Source organism: Solea solea, chromosome 8 (genome assembly GCF_958295425.1).
Source record: "Solea solea chromosome 8, fSolSol10.1, whole genome shotgun sequence".
NCBI classification, from domain to species: Eukaryota; Metazoa; Chordata; class Actinopteri; order Pleuronectiformes; family Soleidae; genus Solea; species Solea solea.
Window position 1 is genome coordinate 3114053 of NC_081141.1, and position 26457 is coordinate 3140509.

At 42.8% G+C, this 26457-nt stretch overlaps 2 protein-coding genes and 1 long non-coding RNA gene across 4 annotated transcripts in view; 2 read left to right on the top strand and 1 right to left on the bottom strand.

Annotated features, from left to right (window-relative positions):
• The window catches only part of glt1d1 (glycosyltransferase 1 domain containing 1), an 18629-nt gene extending 17748 nt beyond the window's left edge, over positions 1-881 (top strand). Inside the window, exon 13 of one of the 2 annotated variants that reach the window (XM_058635195.1) lies at positions 794-881. The gene's annotated coding sequence lies outside the window, so the exon portion shown is untranslated. Of the gene's footprint in view, positions 1-49; positions 337-793 lie in introns of those variants that run through there. The other variant, XM_058635197.1, reaches the window with a different exon arrangement.
• LOC131463466 (transmembrane protein 132D) lies at positions 413-24631 on the bottom strand. Its single transcript, XM_058635191.1, has 9 exons — positions 24153-24631; positions 19459-20335; positions 11484-11621; positions 8347-8539; positions 5531-5674; positions 3084-3289; positions 2553-2817; positions 2019-2210; positions 413-1929 (listed from the first exon to the last, which is right to left on the bottom strand). The coding sequence occupies exons 1-9, from the start codon at positions 24223-24225 to the stop codon at positions 721-723; spliced, it is 3297 nt and encodes a 1098-aa protein (XP_058491174.1). The 5' UTR covers positions 24226-24631; the 3' UTR covers positions 413-720.
• Positions 10479-26457, top strand: part of LOC131463469 (uncharacterized) — a 31705-nt gene continuing 15726 nt past the window's right edge. The window contains exons 1-3 of the long non-coding RNA XR_009241047.1: positions 10479-10817; positions 13477-13533; positions 18736-18841. This is a non-coding gene — a long non-coding RNA (uncharacterized LOC131463469). The remainder of the gene's footprint in view (positions 10818-13476; positions 13534-18735; positions 18842-26457) is intronic.

A 26457-nucleotide genomic window follows, 5' to 3' on the forward strand; every position in this document is an offset into this window, starting at 1 on the left:
TATGACATTCAATGCAATGTTTCAATTCACTCTTATAATTTGACTATAGGTTGATTTTGGATCGCTTTCATGGGCCGGTTGGAAAAAAAGTGAACGTTTACCGACATATTTTGCACTCTTTTTGTCCCAATGTTAAAGCGTTATGAACTGCACATCATAAACAGAGGTCAAATGCCTCAATCAACTGAAAGATGACGTTTGAAATCCTTGTTTTAATGAAAAAATGTCAAAGGAAAATTATCAACTCAAATTGACATAGAAAATGGTTATTGTAAAATAGAAAACACCAATTTGAGCGAGCAGTATGTTTTAATTAAAGCCACATTTTTGGTGAAATCTATAACTGTTGACTGAGTTTTTGTATTGTAATTTGTTAATCAGTTTATTGTGTCGGTAATTCGGGATACTTGTCAGTTCTGTAGTGTGTCACCCGACATGTGAGTGCAAAAAAAAGTCGATATCCACATGCAGCCTTAAAAATTTGGTGGCTTTTAACATTGTGTAAATGATGTGTAGCGTCAGAATTATTACCCCACACACATCCACTCTCCAGTATTAACAATAATATACAGTACATGTACATGTAAAAGGCCTTGACGGGTCATGAAATGTAGACGAGGACATATTCCAAGATCACAAGTTCTTCACAGTTGTTGACAAAGGCATTGAGGTGATCAAAGCCACATTTTCTGTACATGTGAGCTCTGCTCAGGCCATGTATTATAACTGGTCCCCAGGTTGTCTGATGGGCACTTGGGGATCCTCCTCAAAGCTGTCTTCTTTCCCAACCCAGTGGATTCCATGGCCGTTCTCCCTGGGCAGGGAGTGCGGCGAATGCTGGCGTTCCAGTGTGGAGAAGGTGGTGAACTGTACTCTCTTCCTCTTGCTGGTGGGCGAGTGGAGGGACTCGCTGTGCATAGGTTTGCTCCCGAGGGAGCCCACACAACCGATCGGAGAGTCTGTGACCGAGGCCAAGCAACTGGGCCTCCTGGGCAAAGTGGTGATCCTATCGGGCCCTATGTCTATCACGGTGGTCGTAGTGTGGGTGTCCTGCTGCACGGGGCTGCCTGGCACGCTCATCACCAGCTCGGCATCCGTGCCAAGCCATACCCAGTCGTGTCTGTGACCTGTGGGCTCGTGGCCGTGAGTGGGAGGCTTCTTATGACTGAACTTGACAACATGAGATATACAGTTTACCAGAAACACCAGAATTGCCAGGCAAAAGACACCCAAGAGAGCATACATGCCAATCTCCAGGTCTGTGAGAGGCCTGTTCGCTAACATTTCTTCACCAGCGATTTCGACCTCTGTCGTTTCCTGCCCGGGTTCCTGCACCTTGGTGGGGAAGTTGTAGTTCACCAGATTCCCAGGTGCCTTTACAGTGCTTGTGAAGCTAACGCTGCTCATGTCTTCCACTATCATGTTGTCTGAACCATATGCTTTGCTGTTGTCACTGCTCAGTATGCTGACGTTGACTACAGTGGCGGGACTGCTGGGGTTTCCTGAACTGCTGGTCCGGCCCACTCCTCCAAGGCTGCCACTGGTTATGAACGTCCGCTCAATAGATTTGATAGTAGTTTGCATGGTTTTCTCTTTTCCTGAGGCAGCATTGTCCTTCCTGCTAACAGAGCTACTGTCAAAGCCTGGCCGCCCACTATTCACCTGGAATTTGATCTTGAGGGTGCCGTTGCCCACAGCCACAGTGCTTTTGCGTTTGGATTTCTGGCAAACTTCACAAATGGACATCTCCAGTCTCACCAGAACGCCCTCCCCCTCGCCCTCTGCCACCACCGCCGGAGGTGGACCCTGCACCGACACCACCCCCTGGTCTAGAGACGTCACCGTCAGTCTGTAAGAAGCAGGATCATACGTATCTAGAGGCGTCTGGCTGCCGTCACTGAACTGTACCCAGGCACTGACCAAAGCTTCCTGTGAGAGCAGAAATGTGCAGAAATTGTAGCAGTGCTTTGACTCTGATCTAAATTATCTTTCAATCGTAAACGTATGAAGACTGTTACCTGCTTGGGGCTCTGTAGAACCTCTTGTGTGGTCGTGGTAGCCAAGATGGCCCTGCTGCTTGCAGGACTGAGCTGTAGTGTCATGGAGAGGCCTGTAACCAGCTGGACCCCTAACTCCGTGATGGTCACTTTGTCATCCACGACTTTGATGGTTGTCTTGGCCAAAATTGCATCAGACAGTGGAGAAAATACCTGTGAATGCAACACACAGTATGTCATTTCTGCTGCTAGGGGTCTTCTGATGTTTTGCCAAGGAGGTCGTAGCTGTCACATACGGTGTAGTGTACAAGTGTCAGGAGTCGTCGAGCCATGTCTTTATAGTCCGTGCTTTGTACTATGTAACTTTAAATGTTGAAAAAAAAGGTTTGGACACCCCTGGTACTAGTGTATATCTTCATTTTGGCTTGTAAAATGTGGTAATATAACATTAGTCTTGTCAGTTCACTGTCCAGGGCTTGAGTAGCTTCCTTATCATGACGTTAGTCACAATCTGCTGGGGCCAGGGTTAATCCAATCACTAATTCCGTTCATTACCTGGATGGTGGTGGTCCCAAGGTCCCGTCCTGACAGCACTCTCCCTGCCTGCAGCCTTGCCACTCGAGGGTCCTCCACCTTCATGAAGTATCGAACCAACCTTGTAACATCCACCTGCCAATCAGAGCCCAGGAAATAGGCCTTAGGATCCCGGGGGTCCGTCTGCTCTGCCACAAAGTGAGTGAGCACTCGGACCAGCGCGTGCTGATACTGCAGCATGCAGCCCTTCCCTTTCCTGTCGTCTTCCTCGCTGTTCCAACCAGCTCTGGGACATAAGCACAAAAACAATCATGCAGGTCACACCTGTCACACAGCAAATTATTTGCTTTGCTGAACTCCAATCTCTCAGTCCTGTCTCTTTGCTTGATTGGATCACATTTTTTTTTTTTTTTTACAATAGATTGTGTAATGGAATCAAAACCTAAACCCTTGGTGAATTAGGATTTATGTGGGCTAAAGGACATATTTAGAAATGCCATCCACTAGGGAAAAAAAACCCAGTTTCTATGTGTGTGCATGTGTGTGTGTCACCTTTTAGAGGTTAGTATGGGTATCCTCCAGCTTTTGATCTGGCTCAATTCTGTGTCTGACACTTCAATTAGTAGGGGCAGTTGGGGCATCCACACACTCAACTCCAGCCGAGCACTCAGGTAGCTGTAGTTGAAGTTTACCGCCATCTTTACTTTGCCCTTTGTCTCTTTGCCATTCACGAAAACATAGTCGCACCTGTCTGACACCTGTGCAGAAAGAGGATACAATTTCTATTTAATATCAACAGTTTTTGTGTAAATTTGTGCAAACAATCTATACCAAAGTCAGACTTCCATTGTTGTCAATGAAATAGATGTTTGTCATCCAACCAATAACAGCGAATAATCAGATATTCTCAGGAAAGTCACAGTTTTAACAAATACGTCACCATCCTCGCAACAACAAATGGCCTTGGGGCGATTTTGTGCCGCATGTGTTACCATAGCAATGTCAGCAGGCCGTAATAAACCGCTGGGATGATCACCCAGTCTGAAGCTTTAGGAAGAAACAGTATTGCAATTTTATGTAAATCCAAATAGCATGTGGTGCAGTGCTGCGTATCAGTCCTTCACAGCCACGTGCGCACACAGCACTGTCATTTCAAGGGTGACCTTGGCAAGTTTTGGGCAACTCCTGGAGGAATGTGACACGTGAGTCAGGAGATTGTCATTGGTCCTTAGACAAAGTGAATAATTGACACGGCATTCAACTACCTGTGGAAGTGCACAGGTAACAGAGGGGGGAAATGTTGCGGTTGAGAGAATAGAAATAGAAAACAGACACTTGGGTTGTGTTTAAATACTATTCTGAAGCATCGGTTAATGTATCATCCACCATTCACTCTGGTCAGCTAAGATGGTCCTTCATTATTTAGTTATCTAATTCCAATTTATTGAAACCTGGAAATGAGTTTCATCTCTGGGAGCGAAACTTGAAATGATAAAGATGCTGAAATTGATGCTTCACTGACGCAGCTGCTGCAAATAAATGAGTGAGCAGAATTAGTATCTATATAGGTACTATCCCAGAGAGGAGTTTTTCTTGTGACCCAGATCCTGACACTTTCATCTGGCCCACATACCACATGGAATGATGGCACTTGGGCAGTCCACTCCTGTTTTGCCACATCTGGGCCACACGCTGCCCCGTCAGCTTTACCAAAAGGTGGCCCACATTTTGTCTAAAGATATTTAGGCCGTATTTATTATTCATGACATGGCCCAATTTATGGTGACCTCCAGATTACACATTGCCAAGTGTTCTGCATATTTGCCAAATAAAAAAAAGAAAAAGAAAAAAAAATGCCTACAGTTAAAGGATATTCGGGCCAGATGAAATCCGGCAGTGCCGCATCATTGCCAGGAGTGGTAGGATTACAGAGAGGCAAATCTGTCTCCATCATGATGACACGTCCCTTTTTCACACATGCTATAAAATATATGGTAACACTTTATTTTAAAGTGCACGTATTCACCGTTAATTAGGGGCTTACTAACATGTAGCATACTAGCCCTTTATTAGTAATTATTAAGCACGTATTAACACCTTATTCTACATCTATTACAACATGAATTAAGACCGGCTATACACTCAATTAGTGATAATTAGGAAAAAATCTTAATTAATGTCCTAGTTAATGGTGAATATGTGTACCTTGATATAAAGTGTTACCAGATATATATTTCTTTCCACTGTTGATTGACCTCAGAAATTGCTCCTCATTATCTTGTTATTAAGGTGATTATATGTGTGTGTGTTGGAATCCACTGCATTTCTTTATTCCCTGTTTACACTGAGCGCCACTTAAGCCTCTTGTGTAATACAGTCACAGCCACAGACCTCAGAGGCCTCACTTTCAATTTCACCGGCAAACGGCGGCAGCGTATAAAAAGGACGAGTCACAGGATGGGAGCACAGTGGCAGACCGGAGGGTCATTTGTGGTCAGCAGTTTAAAATAGTAGCCGTTGATCGTCTAGAAAATGGAGGAACGATGTTGTCGCAGCCTTGCTAATATTTTTTTGGAAAAGAGATTGGGGTCAGAGGTGACTTTGTTGCAGCGTATGTGTCCGCATCGGCCGTCGTGTGACACACAAGGCTCACCCTGTCCCTGTTTTAACGTCCATTCCAAACTGCTGTCCATCTATTAAGCATCAGAGAGGAAAATATTTCTCATTCTTCTGCTCTTTGCCGCGAAAAACCACTTGTGTTCCCAGGTAGCCATTTACTCCAACATTTCTTTTTAACAACATAATACTGCATAGAATAAAAATGTGTGAACTCCTCTGCAGTAATTCCACCTCTTACCTTGCCACTGTCCTTTTTATGAAAGGACTTCCAACTGCGCTGGAAGTATTTGGATTTGAAGAAATAAAGAATCAGAGAGAGCTATTCACTGTGCAGTATCCACTGCTATGTATGGGGGGGGGGGGGGGGCAAGGAATCTCACCTTGAGAACATCTTCATCAGTGGAGCTGCAGTCTGTGTAGTCTGATACATCTGTGACTACACCGCCCTCCTCCACAGCGACTACCCTCACAGGCATCGCCACCTTCTTTCCAGTCAGGACAGCGGTGTTCAGCATCTCTGTGTCCTATAACATAGAACATAACACATCTCTTATAATAATCCAGTGATTTTTATACATTTATACACTTTTTAAGTGGTAGAACTGTACCGGACAACTACAGGGATTTGAAATCATACCAAGTGTATATATATAGGAATGTATGGGAGAAGAGGGCAAAGTGCAACTCAGTTACTCCACAGTCCTGCACCCTCCAAAGGCTTCACCTGCAGTGCTGTGGAGTGTCAACAGGGTGAAGACCAGGTCCCCACATGCAAGTGACAGCTGATTTGGTGTCTTGTGCACTGGCGTTTCCCCTCAGAGGGAACTCGTATCAGTTCAAACACGGCCAAATAACAGGAGACAAGAGACCCTGGATTATTTTCTGCACATACACAGCACTGCCTGTTTTATATTGCTCAATGAATTATTAAATGGGGCAGCTGTGGCAGGTAAAGCCGCCAGGGCAAAGCAGAGGGGGATGTTCACTTATTACAGGACTGTCAGCTTGATGCTTGGCTTCCGGGTCCACACGGATGTCATCTTTCCTTCAGCAAGACACTCAAGTACAATTGTTCATGATGGCGAGACCAGCACTTTGTAAGTGGCTTCTGTTCTTATGCATGTGTTTACATCCATTTACCACGGAGCGGGTATTGTACACTAAGCTGTACAAACACAGTTGAAGTAGAAGCAGAAATGATTTGTGTGCAGATTGACGATTGACCAGTAGTCTGGTCAAGCTCTGTGAGGGATCAGTTAAATCAAATTTAAAGAGACACTTGGCCGCTCAGACCAAGGAAACGAAGCAGATGGAGACGTGTCCCTCGACTGTAACACTCTAAAGGTTGTGTCAGTGCAGTGAGGGTTTCACAGTTTTACAGAGGAGAAAACTATGAGGTCATGGAGTGAGGACAAGGCCGACGAGTCAGCACTAATGTTCCCTCGAATTGAATCTCCCAGGTTTGGTCCTCGGCCTGAGGTCAGCTTCTAATCCACAAGGAGGTGGAACCACGTCAGATTCACAAGTCAGGGTACTGCAGTGTATCCTCATAACCTTAAACTCTCAGTATGAAGTGACTGTCCAAACATACAAGCTCAAGTACAATCCTTTTGTATAAATTACACGATTCATAAGGTTCAGCCTGAACATTTGCATGACTTTAGAGGAAGAAAAAATAATAATTGTGTTAGTCCGAGTAAATGCGGAATTTTAAAATACATGTAAACATGTTAGTCCCACTGAAATTGTACTAATCAAATTTCTCAACGTCAGGCGGACACACCCACATAGCGCGATTGGGAGTGAAATGACATAAAAGAAGACGCTGGTACACGGAAGAAGAAGAAGACGACAGCAAGAAAAGCCCGGTGAATTACACACACGCATGCTTGTGGACTAACGAGGAGACAGATTTTATGCCATCAGCTAAAATATTGAAATATTTAGAAGTTAATGGACGGTAGCAAGACAGAAAAATGGCGCTCGACTAACTGCCAGCCACAGATGTTCTTTGTAACATAATAGGTCAAAACAGAAACGCCGAATACTATCAAACTAAATGGAAGCATATTGCCACCTAATTTAACAAATCAGTTCCCTGTTAGTGCTGGGACAAGGACAGTAATCCAATTATACGATGTAGCTTGACTTAAAGGAATACTTTACCGATTTTTATTTAGCTTTGTATTACTAGATTAGGGCTAGTATTTTTGAAAAATTGTGCTTGCCAACCTCAGTTTCCCCTAAGTAGAGAAATATCTTAATTCTTTTTTTTGTTACGTGCCCACCAGTGACACTTTTTAGACCCACTCGTAGGGGGGCGGGACCTCGTTCCCAGAATGTGAACAGTGTCCGCCATCTTTGCTAACAATTATGCTAACAGGATTGTGCTTCCCAACCTCAGTTTCCCCTGATTTGTGCCCACCAGTGACACTTGGTCCTGTTAGCGTAACTGTTAGCAAAGATGGTGGACACTGTTTACATTACATTCCCCCATATTACATTCCCCAAACGTAAACAGGGTCCACCATCTTTGCTAACAGTTACGCTAACAGGACCAAGTGTCACTGGTGGGCATGCTACAAAGAAAAGAATGAAGATATTTCTCAACTCAGGGGAAACTGAGGTTGGGAAGCACAATTTTTTTAAAAATACTAGCCCTATTCTAGTAATACAAAGCTACATGCAAACCATTGAAGTATTCCTTTAACTGTGCATGGAAACCGACAGTACCAAGTGACAAATAAATCCGACTCGAAATTGTAATTCAGAGTGATGTAAACTCTTGGTTCCGTATTTAGCGGTGGGGATTATAGTGTGAATTAATTATCGAGGTAGCATGAGAACGAGGCCTGTGGCACCGAAATAGAACCACGTGAAGCAGCTGTTTGCAGGAGATGACCACATATCGCACGCTAGAACAGAGCAGAACAACGCAGGCGGGAGACATCAGCTTGCTGACAGTCAGCAACACAAGGTCGCACTCTGCTCAAAATAGAACCCATTTGCTAAACAATCCAAAGCATATCTGGCCGTCTGCATATGCAAACCAGACAGGAGCGGATCACAGCAAAGTGCATTTTATGATATTTCCATGCACCGATGCTCAAAGGATGCAATCCAAGCATTATTGGAAATGCTGCTGTACGTAACATAAAATGACTCGATGTGACATGGAAACAGTGAGTTAACTCACCGTTACAAGAGGAGCCAGGCCAACAAAGTCTCTCTGAGTGGTGTAGATCCTCATGGCTCCTTCGGCCTTGGTTACATTATTGGATGCGGAAGGGAACTCGAGTTTCCATACGATCACCTGGCTGTCGAGGGGAATGCTCAACTCTTCGACCTCAAAATCCATCTGGAGCACCTCCAGTAGACTGCCGTCAAGCCTGGGACGGAAGCAACAAGCGGCGTTAATTAAACACATACTGTATGCATGTACTGTCTATATAAAGTATACATTGAATACAAATGATGACGTATAATATATGGTGATGTTAATGCAGCGTTCCACCATCACTGCCTATCTCTGTGCCACCAGTATGTTTGCAACACTATTACTTTAGAGCTCACATTAAGCAGCAGAAAGACAAAAATCCATCACAGAGCCTGATACTTAATATAATTACTTCACCAGTGGAGCCTCATCCCTCTCTTTCAGGTCCTGTTGAGATAATTATGTCTGAATAGAGGCACACTGTATCCCTGACTTCAGACTCTGCGTATCTCGGAGAGCAGTCTTTTTAAGATTCCAATGAGGACACACTTTGCATTATAGGATGTAAGACATTTCAATTTGATAAATGCCATAAAGTGCTACGACTGAGACCGAGGTTTTTCTAGCTCAAAACTCACTCAGTGTGATGTTGTGAACTGGGTCCCTTAGGTTATGAGTGTAGAGATTTTTTGGTGAGTTGCGACAACACCCAATCCCTCTTTTTATGTTGTAGAGGACCTTGCATCTCGAGGCACTTTCACTAACCAAATAAGTAAACAAACACAAAAGGCTGATTTAAATGTCTCTCCGTTGACCCCGTGCAGAAGTTGCTGTTAAGTTTAAGAAGAATACGTTTTTTTTCAAAGTTGCACCCTGCATGAGCAAAAAGAAGTATATGCCTCTGTAACTTATAATGGCCTCTCAACAATGCCAGGTAGAACAGAGTGCCCTAACCATAGATTCAATATTCTCTCATGGCCCAGGCTAGTATCCTTGGTTTTATTTCCTGGCATTGTTTTGAACAGTAGAGGAGAAATGCAGGTATATGGAACACGGTGAGAATGCACAATCAGTTCCCACATGGACATTATCAGATCTACTTTGTGTACATGTTATAAATATTTGTCAGTATATATATATATATATATATATATATATATATATATATATATATATATATATATATATATATATATACATATATATACACATATATATATATATATATATACATATATATATACTCAGTAAGGTCTGAACGTGGCATGGAAGTGAGCACTGGAATGCTGCTAATATACTGCATTAAAGCAACAACAGCAGGAGATATTGCAAATCATCTTTCGTTGATCCTAAATTCCAAATAAAGCATAAAGACCTGAGATTAAGAAATAATAACGATGGCATTGGGGTCAAGTATTTGCTTGACTCACATAATCGTACCTTCAATACACACTATAACACGAGTATAATATAGTCATTCCTGTGACGCTTCCAGGGAATGTCACTTCACCGTTGTCTTGTTCACGGCCGACTGTCTTGTCTGCGAGTGACAGTGCTTTAATATTAATGTCCATAACATGGATAAAAAAAAAGCTTGACTCTATGGCAACAACTCAGACTGTCAGTGCTCACTAAAAACCAAGCAGGCAACAAGTCAGAGAGAGGGATTCTGCAGGGATTCTGACATTTGAGTGAGGATGGAAATGATGATAAACAACATCACAGTCCACAGATGACCACAGATGAGGTCAGTGTTGTTTCTACTGTTGTAAGAACTCCTGTGTCTGTGTTAACGAACCTTTGTTTACCCTTAAGGACTTGAAGTGTATTCACATTGCAGTGCGTATATCAAAGCAAAGTTTTATTTTTATTATTTTATTTATTAATTTTTGCAAAAAAAGGAGTATCTTACCATGACTTTGGTAGAAGTTAAAGTCACCTTTTAGAATATTACTGAAGTAAAAGTCTTAAAGTATCTGACATTAATTGTACTTAATGAAGAAAAAAGTGATTTTATGATATACAATGTACTTAAATATATTAGAAGTAAATATTTTAACAAAGTGAGTAAATATTATTTTGAATATGACATTTATTGTGGCTTCTTAACAATAAAAGCATAATAGGTACAGGCGAACAACTTCAAATAACATTAAAATGAACCTTCTGTCATGAATGGTGACAAAATTTCTCTCTCTCTCTCTCTTTCAAGCTCCCTGTCTGCTTGTATTTTTGAAACTTTTGCAGTTTGTGGCGTTTGTGGAGCTTCTAGACGTCACACTGTGTTTTAATTAAACTCAGAGACGAAATCGGCGGTTTATCTGCGCGAGCTCGCTAGCTCACCGGTTAGCTGCTCAGCTAACAGCTGAGAGCTGAAAACCGAAACCCGGCGTTCGGAGTGTACAACAGAAACCCGGAGACAGGAGACCAGAGCCTCGGCGTCGGACACGGTAAATAGCGAGCCGCTGGTGTGTTTTAAATCCACTTGGAGCCGTAATCTGTGGCTAACAGCTGATGCCGCTAAAAAACTAGCGACAACGAACAGGCATTACGTCACCAACTCAACTTTTATTTTGTAGTAATGACGATGGTTAAGGGAAATGTATCGGAGTAAAAGTACATATTTTATTTAGGAAATTTAGTGGCGTAAAAGTTGTCAGAAATATAAATAACTAAGTAAAGTACGGATATGTGAAAATTCTACTTGAGTACAGTAACGGAGTATTTGTACTTTGTTACATCACAACACTGCCATTTCACAAGGTTAGGGTTAAATGGCAATACTTTTAGAAGTGGATAAATAAACATGCAGTTGTTTCCTGCATGGAGCCTAACACAGAGGATAAAGTAGAAATAAACAAAAGCAAGGCTCTCTTTATAAGAGGTTGGTTTATGGAAGCACCTGCAGCCAATCTGTGCTTAAGTGCTTATGAGACACAGATACACAGATACACAGTGTCTTCCATGCCACAGATGCACAGACAGATACCTGATATTTTTTGTCACCTAACTTATTTATTCATGCATTCATCACAGCAGAAGTTGAAATCTTTGCACAATCAATGCCCAAGTAAAAACAAAGATGGAACACAGTGGCATATGAGAGACACACTTGCCTTTTTCCAGGTATGGGAGCTTTTCTCTGACAAATAACAGAGATGGTTCCGTCTGCGCCCGTATCCAGAGTGATGTCCCACAGTACAGAGTTACTGGGCGTCGCGGTTTGAAAGGTCACCCCTCTCTTAACGGTCGCTCTGTGAAACGTAAAAAAAAACCGTAATGAAGGATGAGGACGTAATGAATGTAAAAATGTCTCAAAATGGAAGAATTCCTTTTTTTCAAGGTTCATAATGTCTATATGATACTAATTAATTTATTAAAAGAACAATATAAAGACAGGTCATCAATAAAACAAGCAGAAAGAGCAGGATAGTACACCAGAAAATGTCACCAGTCATTGATTTACGGCCACACACTCACCTAATCCCCCTCAACACCCCGGCATTTGAACAGCCAAACATTCTTTCTGTTCACTGTGATTCCTGCTCATTATTTTAACTTTACTAATTGATCATTAGTTTCCTCACTATCTACTTTGTAAATAGTAAGCATGGTGCATATGGACGAAGACCTTCCCGCTGGGCTTTCCCGGCGTACACAGGTTGCTGTAGGTCAAGTGTTAATGAGATGTTGTGGTAGAAGAATTAAAAATCAACTCAGGCCACCAGAGGTACCGGTTTGTAGAAATGCCAACAGGTTCGAATCTTCTCACACAGTAGCCCTCGTTATCCATATGTCATGTGTATTGTCTCGTCTTTTATATACTCAACGCTCAGGAAAGACTCTCGTGTAAATCTTAGGTTTTCATCTGCATGCAAAGCCCTGCGCTTTATCTCTAAATCTTTGTGATAAATAACAAAAGTGCCTTACGAGTCTCTGAGGAGGTGTAATCTACGATAGGAGCAACAGCAATCTGACAATATGCAATTGTTCCCTGAGTTGAAGTTTGGGTTAGAGAAGAAACACACGCACAAAACCTCGGATGAGTGTAAACCCTCATGTGTGACAACATGAAAACATCCGATATATAATCTCAAAGAAAAGTCTCATGTGGTCACAGATGTTGGCACAGATGTGTTGGATGTAAAAGTCACGACCCCAGCGCCTTAACTGCATGACTTAGTCCCCCCTCTTTTTACAAAAGCGATGGATTTGTCTGTGACGCCTTTAAGTCAAAGACCACATTTGAAAAGTACAATGGAGTATTAGAGCCACATTGTGAAAAAACTATTCCACAGACTTCGACAATAAAGTCTTAATTTACGAGAATAAAGTCGTAAATTTACGAGAATAAAGTTTTAACATTCTAATATGTTGTTTTAGGAGAGGAGAGTTGTTAAAGTGAGGGCTGTGGAGCATTTTGTGGAATTGTACTTTAGAATAGGTTTCACAAACAAGGAGATACTTCATCTTTTGGCACACATTGTCATAAGTATCAAGAGTTTAAAAAGTATAGGCAAGAAAATGCATCTTTTCCACAGAAAGAATCAGTAACAATCCGACTGATAATTAAGATTTTGGATCCAGAGGGAGGATCGTGTACACCTGCAGAGGCCCCAACGCCTTATGGCATATGGATTCATATGATAAACTAGAGAAACCACAAAACCCCTCTGAATGAATGGATGCTGATCCACCGATAACCCCGCAGTCGACCACTTCCAGCTATTTTCCCCTCCACAAAAGCAGCAAATTCCTCCAAGTCCGCAACTCTCCTCTTCTAAAACAACAGGTTAGAATAATCCGACTTTAATCTCGTAAATGTACGACTTTATTCTCTTTAAGTCTGTGAATTTCTTTTTTCCTCAACGTGGCTCTAATACTCGCAGAAAGGTGATGACCGAGCATTTTAAAGACAGTGGTTTTAATCCACCATGACCTGTCCTGGCAGACTGTTGGTGTCCATTCCACCACAGATGCAGGTTTATGGGATTAACTCAGGTTAAGCCAGGAAGAGAGGTACAATGTGATGATGTCATGTGGTGTCCTCATCAGTGAAAACCTTACAGTTCCAAAGTGTAACATTATTTTTTTTTTTTTGGTTTATAGAGGATGCCATCATGTTTCTACAACAGCAAACCAGCCAGAGGATGCATTAAAGTTCCGGTGAGTAACAGCCACTGTAGCTCCCCAACACACATGGGAACGGGAGACTTACTACAACCTACAGTCTCGTCATTAGATGTCCCTAATTTTTATACAACGGGCGTATTTAATGGGCATATTGTCGACCATAAGGTAGTGTTGTTGTGGGCACTCGCTGACATTTAAGGGACATGAGAGTCGTACAAATTCTAACTTCTAGCCCTGGAAAAGGAGCCAACGCACTGCAGAAGCTGCATGTAACTTCTGAGTGTTATGAGTCAAAGGTTTCCCAGAAGGGAGAGGAGCCAACAACAACAACAACACATGGGGACAAACATTCATTCTGGGCTAAATGAGCAAAGAGAAATACGCAGGTTTGAGGCTTTCGGACTGGGATGAAAGGTGAGCTGAGTCCAAAGAAGAGAGAAAAGAAAAGATGCTGCACCCTTGTTAGGCCATTAATGGAAATACAATGGAGGCAATATGTCAAGGAACACGTACTTCTGCCTTGACATTTGCTTTGAAAATCTACATCTATAAACCACATGACACAGTGTAATATAGTCTAATATAAATGCGTTAGAAAGCCCAAATACTTATCTATCAAAGACCACAATAACTGTATATGTTTTAAATACACATTGACAACTTAGATTTAACCTTTATTTAAAAAGTCAATAATCCTCATGTTCTATGATGCAGAGGACGAACAAAGACACCGGAAATAAACAGATGAAACAAGAGAGGGACGTTTTAGATATGATATGATTTTCATACGTCATTTTTGTGAAATTCATTCCCTCTCTCTCTCACACACGCACGTGAACCCTCGCTCTTGGCCTTTGTCACTCACTTTCCATTCTTTATTTGTGCAATGGCGTTTCCTTTAAAGTCTTTTGGAGATCGCAGAGCTTTGGCTAATGATGGAAAGTATAAAACTATCCATCACAGAGAAGGACGTTTTCGATGTGATGATGTGATTTTTAGTTCATCCAATATTGCATTTCCAATTTTTGTGATAAATGGCAGAAGTCTAGGTTCAGTAAAGCCAGCATAAACGGTGAGGTAAGCGGGATGACATGCTCCAAACCTTAATGAGCCAAACCTGGAGGACTGTACTGGTGATGGCTTCTGCTCCCTGCTGTGATGAATCCCCTCTGTGTATTGAGCGGAGTGGAGAAGGTTTAGCTAATAAAAATTGACACTAACAAGAAGACTTTTTTTTTTCCATTCTCTCGTGCCCCTGGTGTAAAAAAAAAAAAAAATCCCCTGTGACTGAAGAAGCTTTTTTTCCTTGTGAGCAGTTGGGAACAAGAACTGGTGTCCATGGCCTTGGTTAGCAGGCCCTGAGGAGGCGGCAGGCAGGGGGGAGGCACCAGGCCAGAGAAGATGGATGGCAGTGGAGACTGAAACTGACAGTGTGTGAGAACAGCAGCTCTCAGGTGCTGCACCTGCCATCCATCTCACTTCTGACCACGCAAGGCATAAGTGGCACTGTTGTTTCACCTTTTACATACTCTTCATTCTCTCTCACACACGCACACACGTAGGTTAAAATGCCACCACGTATGCCAACAGACAAAGAGTAGGCACACACACACACACAAGAGAACCCTCGCTCTTGGCCTTTGTCACTTTCCATTCTTTATTTGTGGAACGGTCTTCTGGCGATTGCAGAGCAAAGGAAAGTAAAACGAGGAGACAAATAGAACAATGAAGAAATAAGACAATTAAACACAGACTGAGTCTGATCTAAGAGAGTTTGTCGATGCCCGTCATCACCAAAACTCTACATGGAGTTTGTAATTACTTCCCTAACATAGGTTGTGCTCCCATGGTTGGCTTTGTGGATGAAGCACTGGGGGGCTGCGGTGCCACAAGTGAACTCAGGTGCAATGGGAAACAGATGCAGCTGTTAATTATGCAGTCAAATGTCCAGCGTTTAGCCAGCCTGATGGCCAGCCATCGGCAATGCGCTTATCCTACTTATGGAGCTGTTTGGAGAGTCTGAGCGATGCTCATGCAGCACCGCTGCCAAATGGCAGCCACCACAGCACTAACAGTGGATGTAAACGTCCTGTTTGTCATGCAGATGAATGATCAGGCTCCCTGGCTAAAGCGCTCCCTGACATGCTGTCCTGTTGATACAGAGGTTCGGGTTTATTTATTGCAGCGATGCAGCCTCTAAATAAGACTCACTGAACAAGACAAACTGCCACTGGGCCAAGAAATGAAAAGGAGAAAAGCGAGAAACGGTGAGATCTTAGCTGCTGGTTGCCGGTGAAATGCTAAAGGGGTAATGTAACTGCTCTTCACGTGCGTAGTGTGATGACAGTAATTCAATATGACCTTTAAATGACAGCCCCATTCTGCTGGAGCGGACAGGTGTGGCATGTTTTTTTCCTCAGTCGACCTCAAATTTGTAGGTCCCTTGACTCGAGGTATAGACATCAATAACGGGTTTATCATGCTGATGAGAGCATTACGCAAAGCTTAATCGGACATTCAGACAGTGATGAAGCACACAGGCAGCTGTTGAAGCGGGGAATGCATCGCGTTTGTTAATGTGCTAATTAACTGAGGGAGGGTGACTGTGTGCATTAGAAAGCAGTGAATGTACTCTGTTTTTTATAGGATGCAAACAATAAAAGGGAATTTCCATTCACTCACCGCTCGACAAATACAACTGCCCACTGCATTCGGTTAAGTAAAGCTAAAGTTTGCCAGCCGAGAGACAGCGACTATGAGGGGAAAAGTCGAGGAACAATGAGGACAGGAGAGGAAATTAAATAAAAAAGATGAAAAAGAGGGGACGAAAGAGGAGACGTGAATCAGAAACACGCTTGACTGAGTAAATGAATCAAAGCAGCAATGATGAAAAGCGACAGAATGAAGAGGGGTCATCAGGCTTTCTTTTCCAGATTCATTACCCCCGCTAAACTCAAAAGACAGAAATAAAATGAATAAAATGAAACCAGCTAATAAATTCAAATATATGATCCAACCCTTGAAAAACACCCGGATGCAATTTAATGATTCTCAAATGGAATGTTGGAGAGAGAAAAAAAAAAACACACCTCCAGCCCCACGTCCCTTTTTGTCCTTGACAACACCTGAAAGGAATTAAACATCTAAATGTAAATTCTGACAAAATACTTGTCAGGAAGAAGACAAGAGCGTCCATGCACAACTGTCCACTCGATATGTTCCCATTCCTGCAGTCGAGACTGTCTAAATGAATGAATGAATCACCTGTTCACCTCCGCTGAAGCATGAAAAATAAATATCTGAAACATGAACCATAAAGTCCACCATGCTTCAGATATTTATTCCTCATAAAGTATTGATTGTCCATCTTAATTCTGTGTTTTTCAATCTATGAGGACAGACTGTGACTATTGTTCAGGAACACGTGGATTAGCTGCTTTCGAGGACTTTCAATTCAATTCAATTCAGTTGCACTTTCTTTGTACGGTACTCTACATGGACCACATCAAACTCCCTTTTAACAGAACATCTGCCTCGACCGATTGGGGTGAAAGGAAAAATTGGGGGACAGAGGAGAGGTGGGGGAGATAAAGTGAAAGAGGGAGGTGAGGTAGAGATAGAAGAGGGAGACCAGGAGCAGATATACAACAAGTTATATGAATGTTAATATTAATAGTAGCCTGGAAACTGGATCTGGATCCTGCAGCCTGCAAGGTGAGGATACAGAGAGAGAGAGAGGACAGGAGGGAAAGACGCAAACTAGGAAGAGAAACAACATGTAATGAAGTTATATTCATACCCAGAGTGTGAGTGCAGCACAGGAATTCCCCCAGTAGTCTAGATCTATAGCAGCATACCAAAGAGATGGTCCATGTTTCCCTGAGCCACCAGCCATCAGCCCCACATGACTCATTCTGTGTTTCTCAGCATAGCAAAGTTAAGCTCTCATGGCGACAGTCTCACAGTTTAACCCAATAAGCGATTTGTTTTATGTCAAGAAGACAGGTGCAGGCAACAGTAGCATGTGCTAGTAAAGTGAGGCAGTTGCAAACAGGTTGGCGTACGACTGGAAACACAAAGAAGTGGCCATGAAAAGTTACAAAAGTGAATTCTACTGCTAAAAAAAAACCCCAGGAGAAACACTCGATCTGATGAAGGACACAGCATACACATAATGTTCCACCATTGCTGTTCATGAAGACAAAACAGAGGCAGAATAATAACGCCACAAAGAGCAACAAAAAAATCAAATCACCAAATGTTATGCACTGCAGCGGTGGAAGTGGTTACTTTTTTTAAAGTTATTAATCTGGTTCATCTATTCTAAATAAAATTAGATGTCACAGAAATGGCATTAAATGTTCATAATAAACAAAGTCACAATTTATATTGTGGACTCGTCCCCAAATAAGAAGTTTGGTAAACACTGATGTATACCATTTATTGTTTGAGGGACAAATCTGTTAGAAAAACAAATTTGAAGCCTCAATTATTCACTGGCTGGCAGTAAAGCAGATAGCATCAGGAATAAAAAAAAATAAAATAAGTCAGCCTTAAGTCAAGCTTGTGTACATCTGTACTTGTCTGCTCTGTCAGCCAACAAAGACACATCCAGCGACATGCTTCTCTTTGATCTCCCTCTGGATGATGATGGCAGGATAGTAAAGCTGTAGAGGATCATGGAAAACCATCTGTGAAACTGTGAGCGGGAGCCTGAGACATTTATTTCATATGCAGTTTTTTAAAGTGCCAATCTCTCATGTTGCATCTGTTCACCTTGAATAGAGAAGTGACAAACTCGCATCTCGAGTGAAAACCCTTGAGAATGGAAGTCATTTATCTTCCCCTCAGTATTTCTAGGCATACGGGCGATAACAGCACGGGTTGTTGAGGTATTCGGTTTTAAGAAATCAAATTTTATAGGAACATATTTGTTTTAAAAAAACAAACCTTTATATGAGATGTGTTGCTACTGTCACAGAGGCTTCCAAAAAATAAATATTACTCGTTGGTAAGGATCCGTCCCAACTGTCCCAGACATTTTGACTTTTTAAATGAGTTAGGTAAATATGATACAGTTATTGAGTAAAATGTGTATTCTACAGTTGAAATGTAGATTTAAAACATTCTGCATTGTCTAATGGTGTTGCAAGGTGACAGACTTCCTGTCTGGGGCACATACTGTAAATCTTTGGCCATAAACTCTCATTATAAAGTGTCGTTTGCATCTTTCAGCGCAAGAGAAAAGAGTCAACAAAAGGAGGCTGAAGACAGAAAACTTGGACCAGAACGAATGAGCTTGGACCAGACCAGAGGGATATCAATCATCTGCAGCTTAAATGTGAGTTTTTGCAGTCTTTAATTGTCATAGAGACAGGGACCCACATATGAGTTGCAGGAGATATTGCGGAATTTTTCTAGCCTTTCCCTCAAAGTGTATTGAATAATATGCATAAAAATCATGTTTTATGCACAAGAACAAGGAACGCTGCAGCGCGTCTCTGTGTATTTAACAAAAGTGTACGTGCATGGGGAACCCATCTATGTTGGCACATCTCATGTGCCAATTTAAGTACGAAATATGAAAATAGTGATTTTTGTTGGTCAAAAGGCACCGCAGCTTTCTGGCGTGTCGACATAGCGATGCGTTTGTTTTAACACCAGCAAACCCACGAGCGCTCTGATGAGAACAAGTGTGTTTGGTGCTTACAGAAGGTGGGCACTGGGTGTGAAAAACGGCATCGGTTGGAAACTAACGATGACAATTGCACTGTGGTGTGTGCTGCTTTGTGCAAGATAGAGCCCAGGGAGTGTTATTGAACATTTCTCTATATTTAATTCATACTGACTAATTAACTCTGACTGTACTGTGAAACTGCAGAGCCCACTTAAGTGATGACAGTGTTTCACTTCTGTTACGGCAATGCATCTTGACAAGGGAGTGAAGTGCAGTCTTACCTGAGCGTGAAGTTGGTCAGCTGAGCCGAAGTGGCCATGAGTATGTAGAACGTGGCGATGTCGGTCGTCTTCAGCGGTTTGGAGGAAGTCCGTATGACAATAGCGTTGCCAAGTTTGAGTCGAGAAAGGGTTGCCATCCCTTTAGGCACCTGCAGAAGACGCACGCTGCCAATCTTCTGCATGGATGTGACAGGAACATACTCTGCCTGCTGCTCTGAGCTACTCCAGCGGTTTCCATCCAAAGATGTACATTTCCCCTTAACTTTAGGCTGAGCCTGATAGTATAGCTCCACAGGGTTTCCGGCCGATGGGTCCTGCCTCTCCCTGCTGGTGCCCTCTGACCCTGCGGCAAACCAGCTGGGCGCGGGAGCCAGCTCAGCGATACAGGTTCCCCTTTCACCTCCCATGGCACAGGAGGCCCTGACCTCCTGGGTCTGCCAGAAACCGTACACTGTCACACACGGTAGCTCATCCACAGCTCCTTCCCCCCTGCCCCAGTCCCTCCCTGCAACATAGAAAAGCACCCGCACTTTAGGCTTGGAGGAGAAAACCCGCGGTGTGAGCACAAAGGTGTGGATTTTCCAGTTAAACGTGAAGACCTCCGAAGCATTGAAGAGCTGCACAGACTGGACGAGACCTAGAGGCACGAGCTGCTCTGTGGACATCGTGCCATAACTGGCGTTGACAGCTGGCTGGCGGCTGGCTCTTAAGATAACAAAGGGTTGCGTGTGACTTCGCATACTGGAGTTCCTCATGAAGTCCTGTCCAGCCTCTTTGAGAAAAAAGTAGTCAGCATCTCGCACGTCGTAGCTGACCGGCAAGAAAACGGGGAATGGCGCTGGGCTCTTCCTCTCGATCAGCTCTTTACTGCTCAGACCTGTAAGGTAAAAGAAGACGGTTACGTCGTGCTGCTTAAAAATCACCACAAAGTTGGAACATTTGAGAAGAGTATATTCTTTCAGGAACTCAGACTTGGGGTCTAAGTCAACTTTAACTCCATTTAATTTTAAGCCACCAATGCATACACATTAATAAAAAAAAAAACAATTAAGAGACAAAATAGTCCTTGTTAAACTGTAACTAAAGCCTTAAACTACTTTTAATATGAAACTTATCATCTAGTAATATTATTTGTTGACCCCGGTGCAAATCTTAACAGTTAAAGTATTGCAATTATGCAATGTTGTGATAAAGATCAGCCTCTCTGGTCAACACCAGCTACTGCATTCAAATCTTGCCACCGGCAAAAAGTGCCACTTAGTCCAAACTCTCATCACCCTCGTGTCTAATTAGTGCAAAGCTCGTTGCCTCATTTCTTAAAACACCAGAGGTGTTGCTTTGCGCGCCTTTCTCTCTCCGATTCTTGGAGCATTGGTGTGGGAGATCGTTCTCACCGAGCACCTGCTGCAACTGGTTTCTAATTCACTACCAGGCCACGCCCCCTACACTGATCCCACTCTCCCCGCCTCCTCCTCTATCTGGGCAGAAAAGGTGGGATCTGCACGGTGGAACCAACATTGAATTTACAGATCAATGTAAAAGACCTGGATACAAAACGATAGATAGATAAATAGAATAAAATAGGAAATAGGATGTTAAAGCACATGGAGCTGCTGCAACAGGGGGGGCCACCTGGCACGGCGCCGTCTTTAATAAGTGTTGCACTTAAACGTAATCACGTTGCATTGCTTGTACAATATTATCAAGGATTAAAGGCTTGCTGTTAAATACTGATCACAAGTGCATGGAATGACCTTTTACATGAGCGAGTAAAAACAAACCAATGCCATAAATAATCTCTGATCTGATTTAAAAGCTTGTTTTGCCCAGACGAAATAAGCGGAGGCAGTGGTCACCTGGCTGTCATGTGTTCTAATAAACCATCCATTTTTGATGTAATAGTTATGAATGAATAGTTATAGCTGACGTAAGTGTGCAGTGTTTATATGGTGGCTAATAGCCCTGCTTTTTGAACGGAGGGCATCGTCATATCATATCTCCAGTCTCTCGTGCTCTTCATGGCTGCTGGATTTTGACAAGTCCATCATTTATCTTGGTTTTGGCCTCCTTCTCATGTTCACTTAACCACCTGTGCAAAGAGCCAGAGCCATTACGCTCCGACAGTTTACGCAGCAACGTCTCTACTGTAAGTGTCACAACTGTAACCCAACGGCCCGCGGAGGAAGCATCAATCTTCCCAGTTTCATCCAGTCGCTTGCAGAAAAGACTATCAGTTGTTTCTCTGAGAGGGCGACACACCACACGAGGCTGGAGCTGGAGCTGGGAGCCGACCTTATGCCGGTCCATAGTGACAGATGTGTCATTTAATATAAGAGCTACAGTATAGCAGCAGCTCTGGCCGGAGTGAATATAAACTGTCTCAGTGACTCCATGAGGGAGAAAGAAAGTACATGCTCTCCTTCTTACACAGTAGTTGGGTTTGATGGGTCGTCTGTGCTCCTCTTATTTCACATAATTGTCATTTGTAAACCCCCCCCCTTTATACATTATACAGCCTGCTGTATTTGTCGATGTGGTACCAGATGATTTTGTTCACGATTCATTGCAGTGTAAGGAGTGTGTGCCATTTGTCTTTGCAGGTATAAACTCCACTCGCATCATGTTGAGAGACTTCCCTTAATTCCCTTAGAGCACCAGCTGTTCCAGCCTCTTGTACCAGTTGTTTTAAAGAGCCTGGGCTTCTCGTCCTCCGTGGCTCAGCCTGAAAGCATCATTGTTGTCGTGCATATGTCTTAACTGCCTTTAAAAGCCACTTATTTAACGACTGCTCTCCTGCAGACTGACATGTTCGGCGTCTTGCTTTGTTGCCTTATTTCTGTGTCTCTGCAGTATGTGGGGTAAGTGCATTCTCGAGGCAAGAGAACACTAATCCATTCGATGCTTTGCTCACCCCTCTCTGGATGAAAATGCTCCTTTATTTGTATCAGATCAGATTGTACAGTTGTTTAATGCATTTGAATGATACTGGTCACTTTTCCAACTAAGCTTTCCTCTGTGTAACTTACTACAGGTTTATTTAAGACATAAGTCTCACATCTTCATTTCAAAATAAGGTTCTCCATCACCTATTTTAATAAAAAAAATAAGGGTTCTCTAGCAAGACTATTAAGGCTCCTGTCAGCTAACCTTTACAGTGTGTGTTTGTCTTTTCCCTTATCCGTAATCGATCATTGTATTATTCTATTAAAATGCACAAAGCCTGAGCAACCACTGTGAATTCTAATGTGCAGTAATGACTTCGACCATATGTGCAAAACAGATGCAGTGACTCAACCTCCAACATCAACTCAGACGACAACAATGGCTGCTTGCGTTTTAATCTGTAATTGAACAATTACAGGACGTGCCGGTGTCTCAGAGTGTTTCTCTGATGCCGTCTTTTGAATTTGTGTTAAATGTTTACACTGTTATAAACCCTGTAGCAAGCAAAATGTCTGTGTTATCAGTGGATGTTTGCAAAGGAGGGAAGAAAACCTTGTTATGAGGAAAAGTATTTATCAGTGTTGTGATAGAAATTTTGGAGAAACTCTGATTAAAAATTGAAGACGTGTTTGTTAGAAATTCAAAAGTATCAAGGTCCCCAGTTATCTTAGAAAAGGACACAAATATCTTAGTCTAATTACTGTATCCATAACTATTCTCAACTTGTCCTCTGAAAGTGGTTAAAAAAACTGTTACAATTATGCTTTTAACCAAAAATTTGTATTCAAAACTCTGAAAGGGTTTTGTGTTCTGTGCTCATGAATCTGAATGAGGTATTGCCAGTTATGTCCTCTTTCTGCACAAAGTAGCTGACTACACTTATCAGTAAAATCTCACTCTCTATGCTCGAGGTGGTGTTTTAAACAAACATAGGAGAGATGATGTAGTGCAGATCATATAGCATGTAATGTGCTGTGGGGCTGTGCAGTGAGAGGATGGAGGATAAGGAGGGGGGGGGGGAGATTTGAGGGAGGCTTAAGCTTGTGCAGTGATTGCTAGGGATTGCTGGGTCCCATGAGACTCTTAAAGCTGCTTTTAAAAAATCTGTTTCATTACAATTTCTCAATTTTTGTCATCTTATCATCGTAAATCAGCTCGCATGCATTTCCCTGGAAATAGCCATCTATGATGCCGATATCGGATTTACAGGAAATGCCAGTGTGATGTGCTTTTTTGTCCCCCTTCTTTTCCTATTAGGAAAGTTGGGTATGTAGATTGTGCGCCTCTTGCCTCACTGCATGTGAAAATTGGGTCCCCTGGTTTTCGTGAGGGAAAGTGATACATTCAGAGAGAAATAAAAGTACTGAGCAACAATAGAGAGGCTCGAGTTGTAATGAGGACCCATCAAGTCTTTTACTGCTCACCAATTTCATCCTAAACGCTTAATAGCGCACTCACCACACACACTTTGCAGCAAGTAGTCACACTGGAAGACTGTATCACAGTGGAGTAACATCTAACTTGGGGACATGCATATATTATTTAGATGGAAGGCTGTTTTACTGTTGGCATGGCATTAATATGCTCCCCTCAGGAATATATGTACAACATAGACTGCGCATTGGTATTCAACTGTTGTCATAAAACAATGCAGACACAATGGCGCGTGCTAAAACACTGATTTGACACAAACTGCTTGTCTATTTTAGATTATGAAAAAACAAATGACCGATTACTCGTGGGTCGCATACCTTGTGTGAGAGCGGCTGAGATTGTTGCAAAGACTATTGGTAAGATCCCCCAGCTCTGGCAGTAAACGCTCATTTTGGCACCCGGCGCGCGGCTCGCTGTTCCAGGCAACTTCCCAGGTTTGCTCCGTCAGGTTTGCTCCAGTTTCCGCGGCGTGTGATGCGGCTCGTCTCATCCACCTCTGTAAACTCGCACACTTGGCATAATCACTCCCGTGAGAGTAAGCAGCTCGTGTTGAAAGTGACACACAACTCGCATCGGCAGCAGGAGGAACCCTCGGCTGTGCGTAAAAGTTGTGCGCAACTGTGTCTCCTGAAGTGTCCGAGCAGAAGGTGTGGAGATTCCCGGTCTGAAGCTGCGATGCAAAGACCGTCCGTGTCCGTGGGTATTACCTTTCCATGAAAATAATCTCTGCAACTCCAGACCCAGTCTCCCACGTCGGCCGCCGCGTCAGGGACTCTGCGGCGCTAAACGGCTGTTAGCAGCGTCACTGATCACTGTTGTGTGCGCGCAATCCTCACGGCACTTAGCTCGTCATCTGTCCATCCGCTCAGGAAGCCACGTCCACGCAGCTGGTGTAGGATTAACTCTGAACTCTTGAATGTATAATGTCACACAGGAAAGTTCAAAAGCGGCACGGATTTAATTCGTCATTCCTCAGCTCATGTTTGCTCACTTAATCAGTTAATGTAGGGGGTCAGTTTGTGGTCAATGTGTCAACTTCATGTCGATTTAAACCGAACTCTAATCACGTTTAAGCTCAATATTCCCACATGTTCTCATCAGACACAAAATCCGCAAGAGACACAAAATCACGTCTCCACGACCCAGAGTTTCAACATGGTAGAAATAAACAGGCGCAACAAAAAACACAATAAAGTAATTTCCACTTTTTCTTGTTTTGTGAATTAGTAAAAAAGTAATGGAAATCGTGATATTGAGGACGTGATTACATCCCTGTTGTTTATAATGACTGAGATTTCAAAAATGTTGTTATCTCAAAAATATCCTCTACCTTATTTCTAGTTTTATGTTGATTGGAATGGTCCCTGACTGGTTGAGAGCATCAGGTGGATTATCAGTGCCCTCTGATGGATAAGTGTGTGAATCATGTGCAGTAACACTGACTGTCTCCTCGTGCATGTTCTTGGAACAAGGAGCAGAAACAGACCACGGGTATCAATTAAACCCCCATCTGTGGTACTTATTTGCAGATGTGTAGCAGTAAACGTAGCCTAATAGGGATTTTCTTTTTTTTTTCCTTTTTTAAGAGGATTGTGACCAGACCTTACAGTAACTGAAGACAGCAGGAAGTTGCCACAATCATCTGCTGTGAGCTTATTTGAGCTCCTCCCTGGCACTGCAGCACTGTGATAAGCAGCAGCAGCAGCAGAATCTGTGTGTTGGGGTTGTTCCAGTGCGCTGTAGAACTGCCGTAGGATCATTTAGATCCTTGCCTTTTTACCTGCTGCTCCACACACACAGGAAAAGTTCAGTATGTATTGCAAAAAGGCAAATGGAGATGAAATAAGAATATTAAAAGTTTTAATACTATAAAGAGGTACAGTGTGTAGAATTCTGCAACGTCTATAGATGAAGTTGAATGTCGTAGCTGGATATCCTCACCTCACCTTTCAGTTTCCAAGCATGTAGGTAGCCCTCTGTTGTCATTTAGGCTGAGGTCGAGGCAGATGCTGCACATCTTTGAGTCTTTGAGATTCCTTCTTCTGTTAAAAGGGAGTTTTCTTTCTCTCCACTGATGCCTAGTGTTTGCTTATTGTGAGAACTGTTGGGTTTCTCTGCTCTTGATGACGTTGTCTATGTACAGAGCCTTGAGATAATGCATGTTTTGATTTGGGGCTATACAAATAAAATTTAATTGAATTGAATTAAAACTCAATAGGTGATAAGTTTGGTACTGAAAACCTTGTGGTCCAGCGTGGCGGCCTCCGTGGCTCATTCTGTGATAACGAAAACAACAGTTCATACATTCAGGTCCATCCATCCATTTTCTACCACTTTATCCTCTACGCGAGGGTCGCGGAGGGAGCTGTGCCAATCCCAGCTGACATAGGGCGATTGGCGGGGACATACCCTGGACAGTTTGCCAGTCCATCGCAGGGACACATATAGAGACAAACCATTCACTCTCACACTTACAGAGTCTCCAATTGACCTAATCCCCATATTCCCGTTTTTGGACTGGGGGAGGAAGTTGGAGAACCTGTAGAAAACCCACGCACACGGGGTGAACATGCAAATGGAGGCTGGAACCCGGGTCTTCTTGCTGCAAAGGCAAGAGTGCTA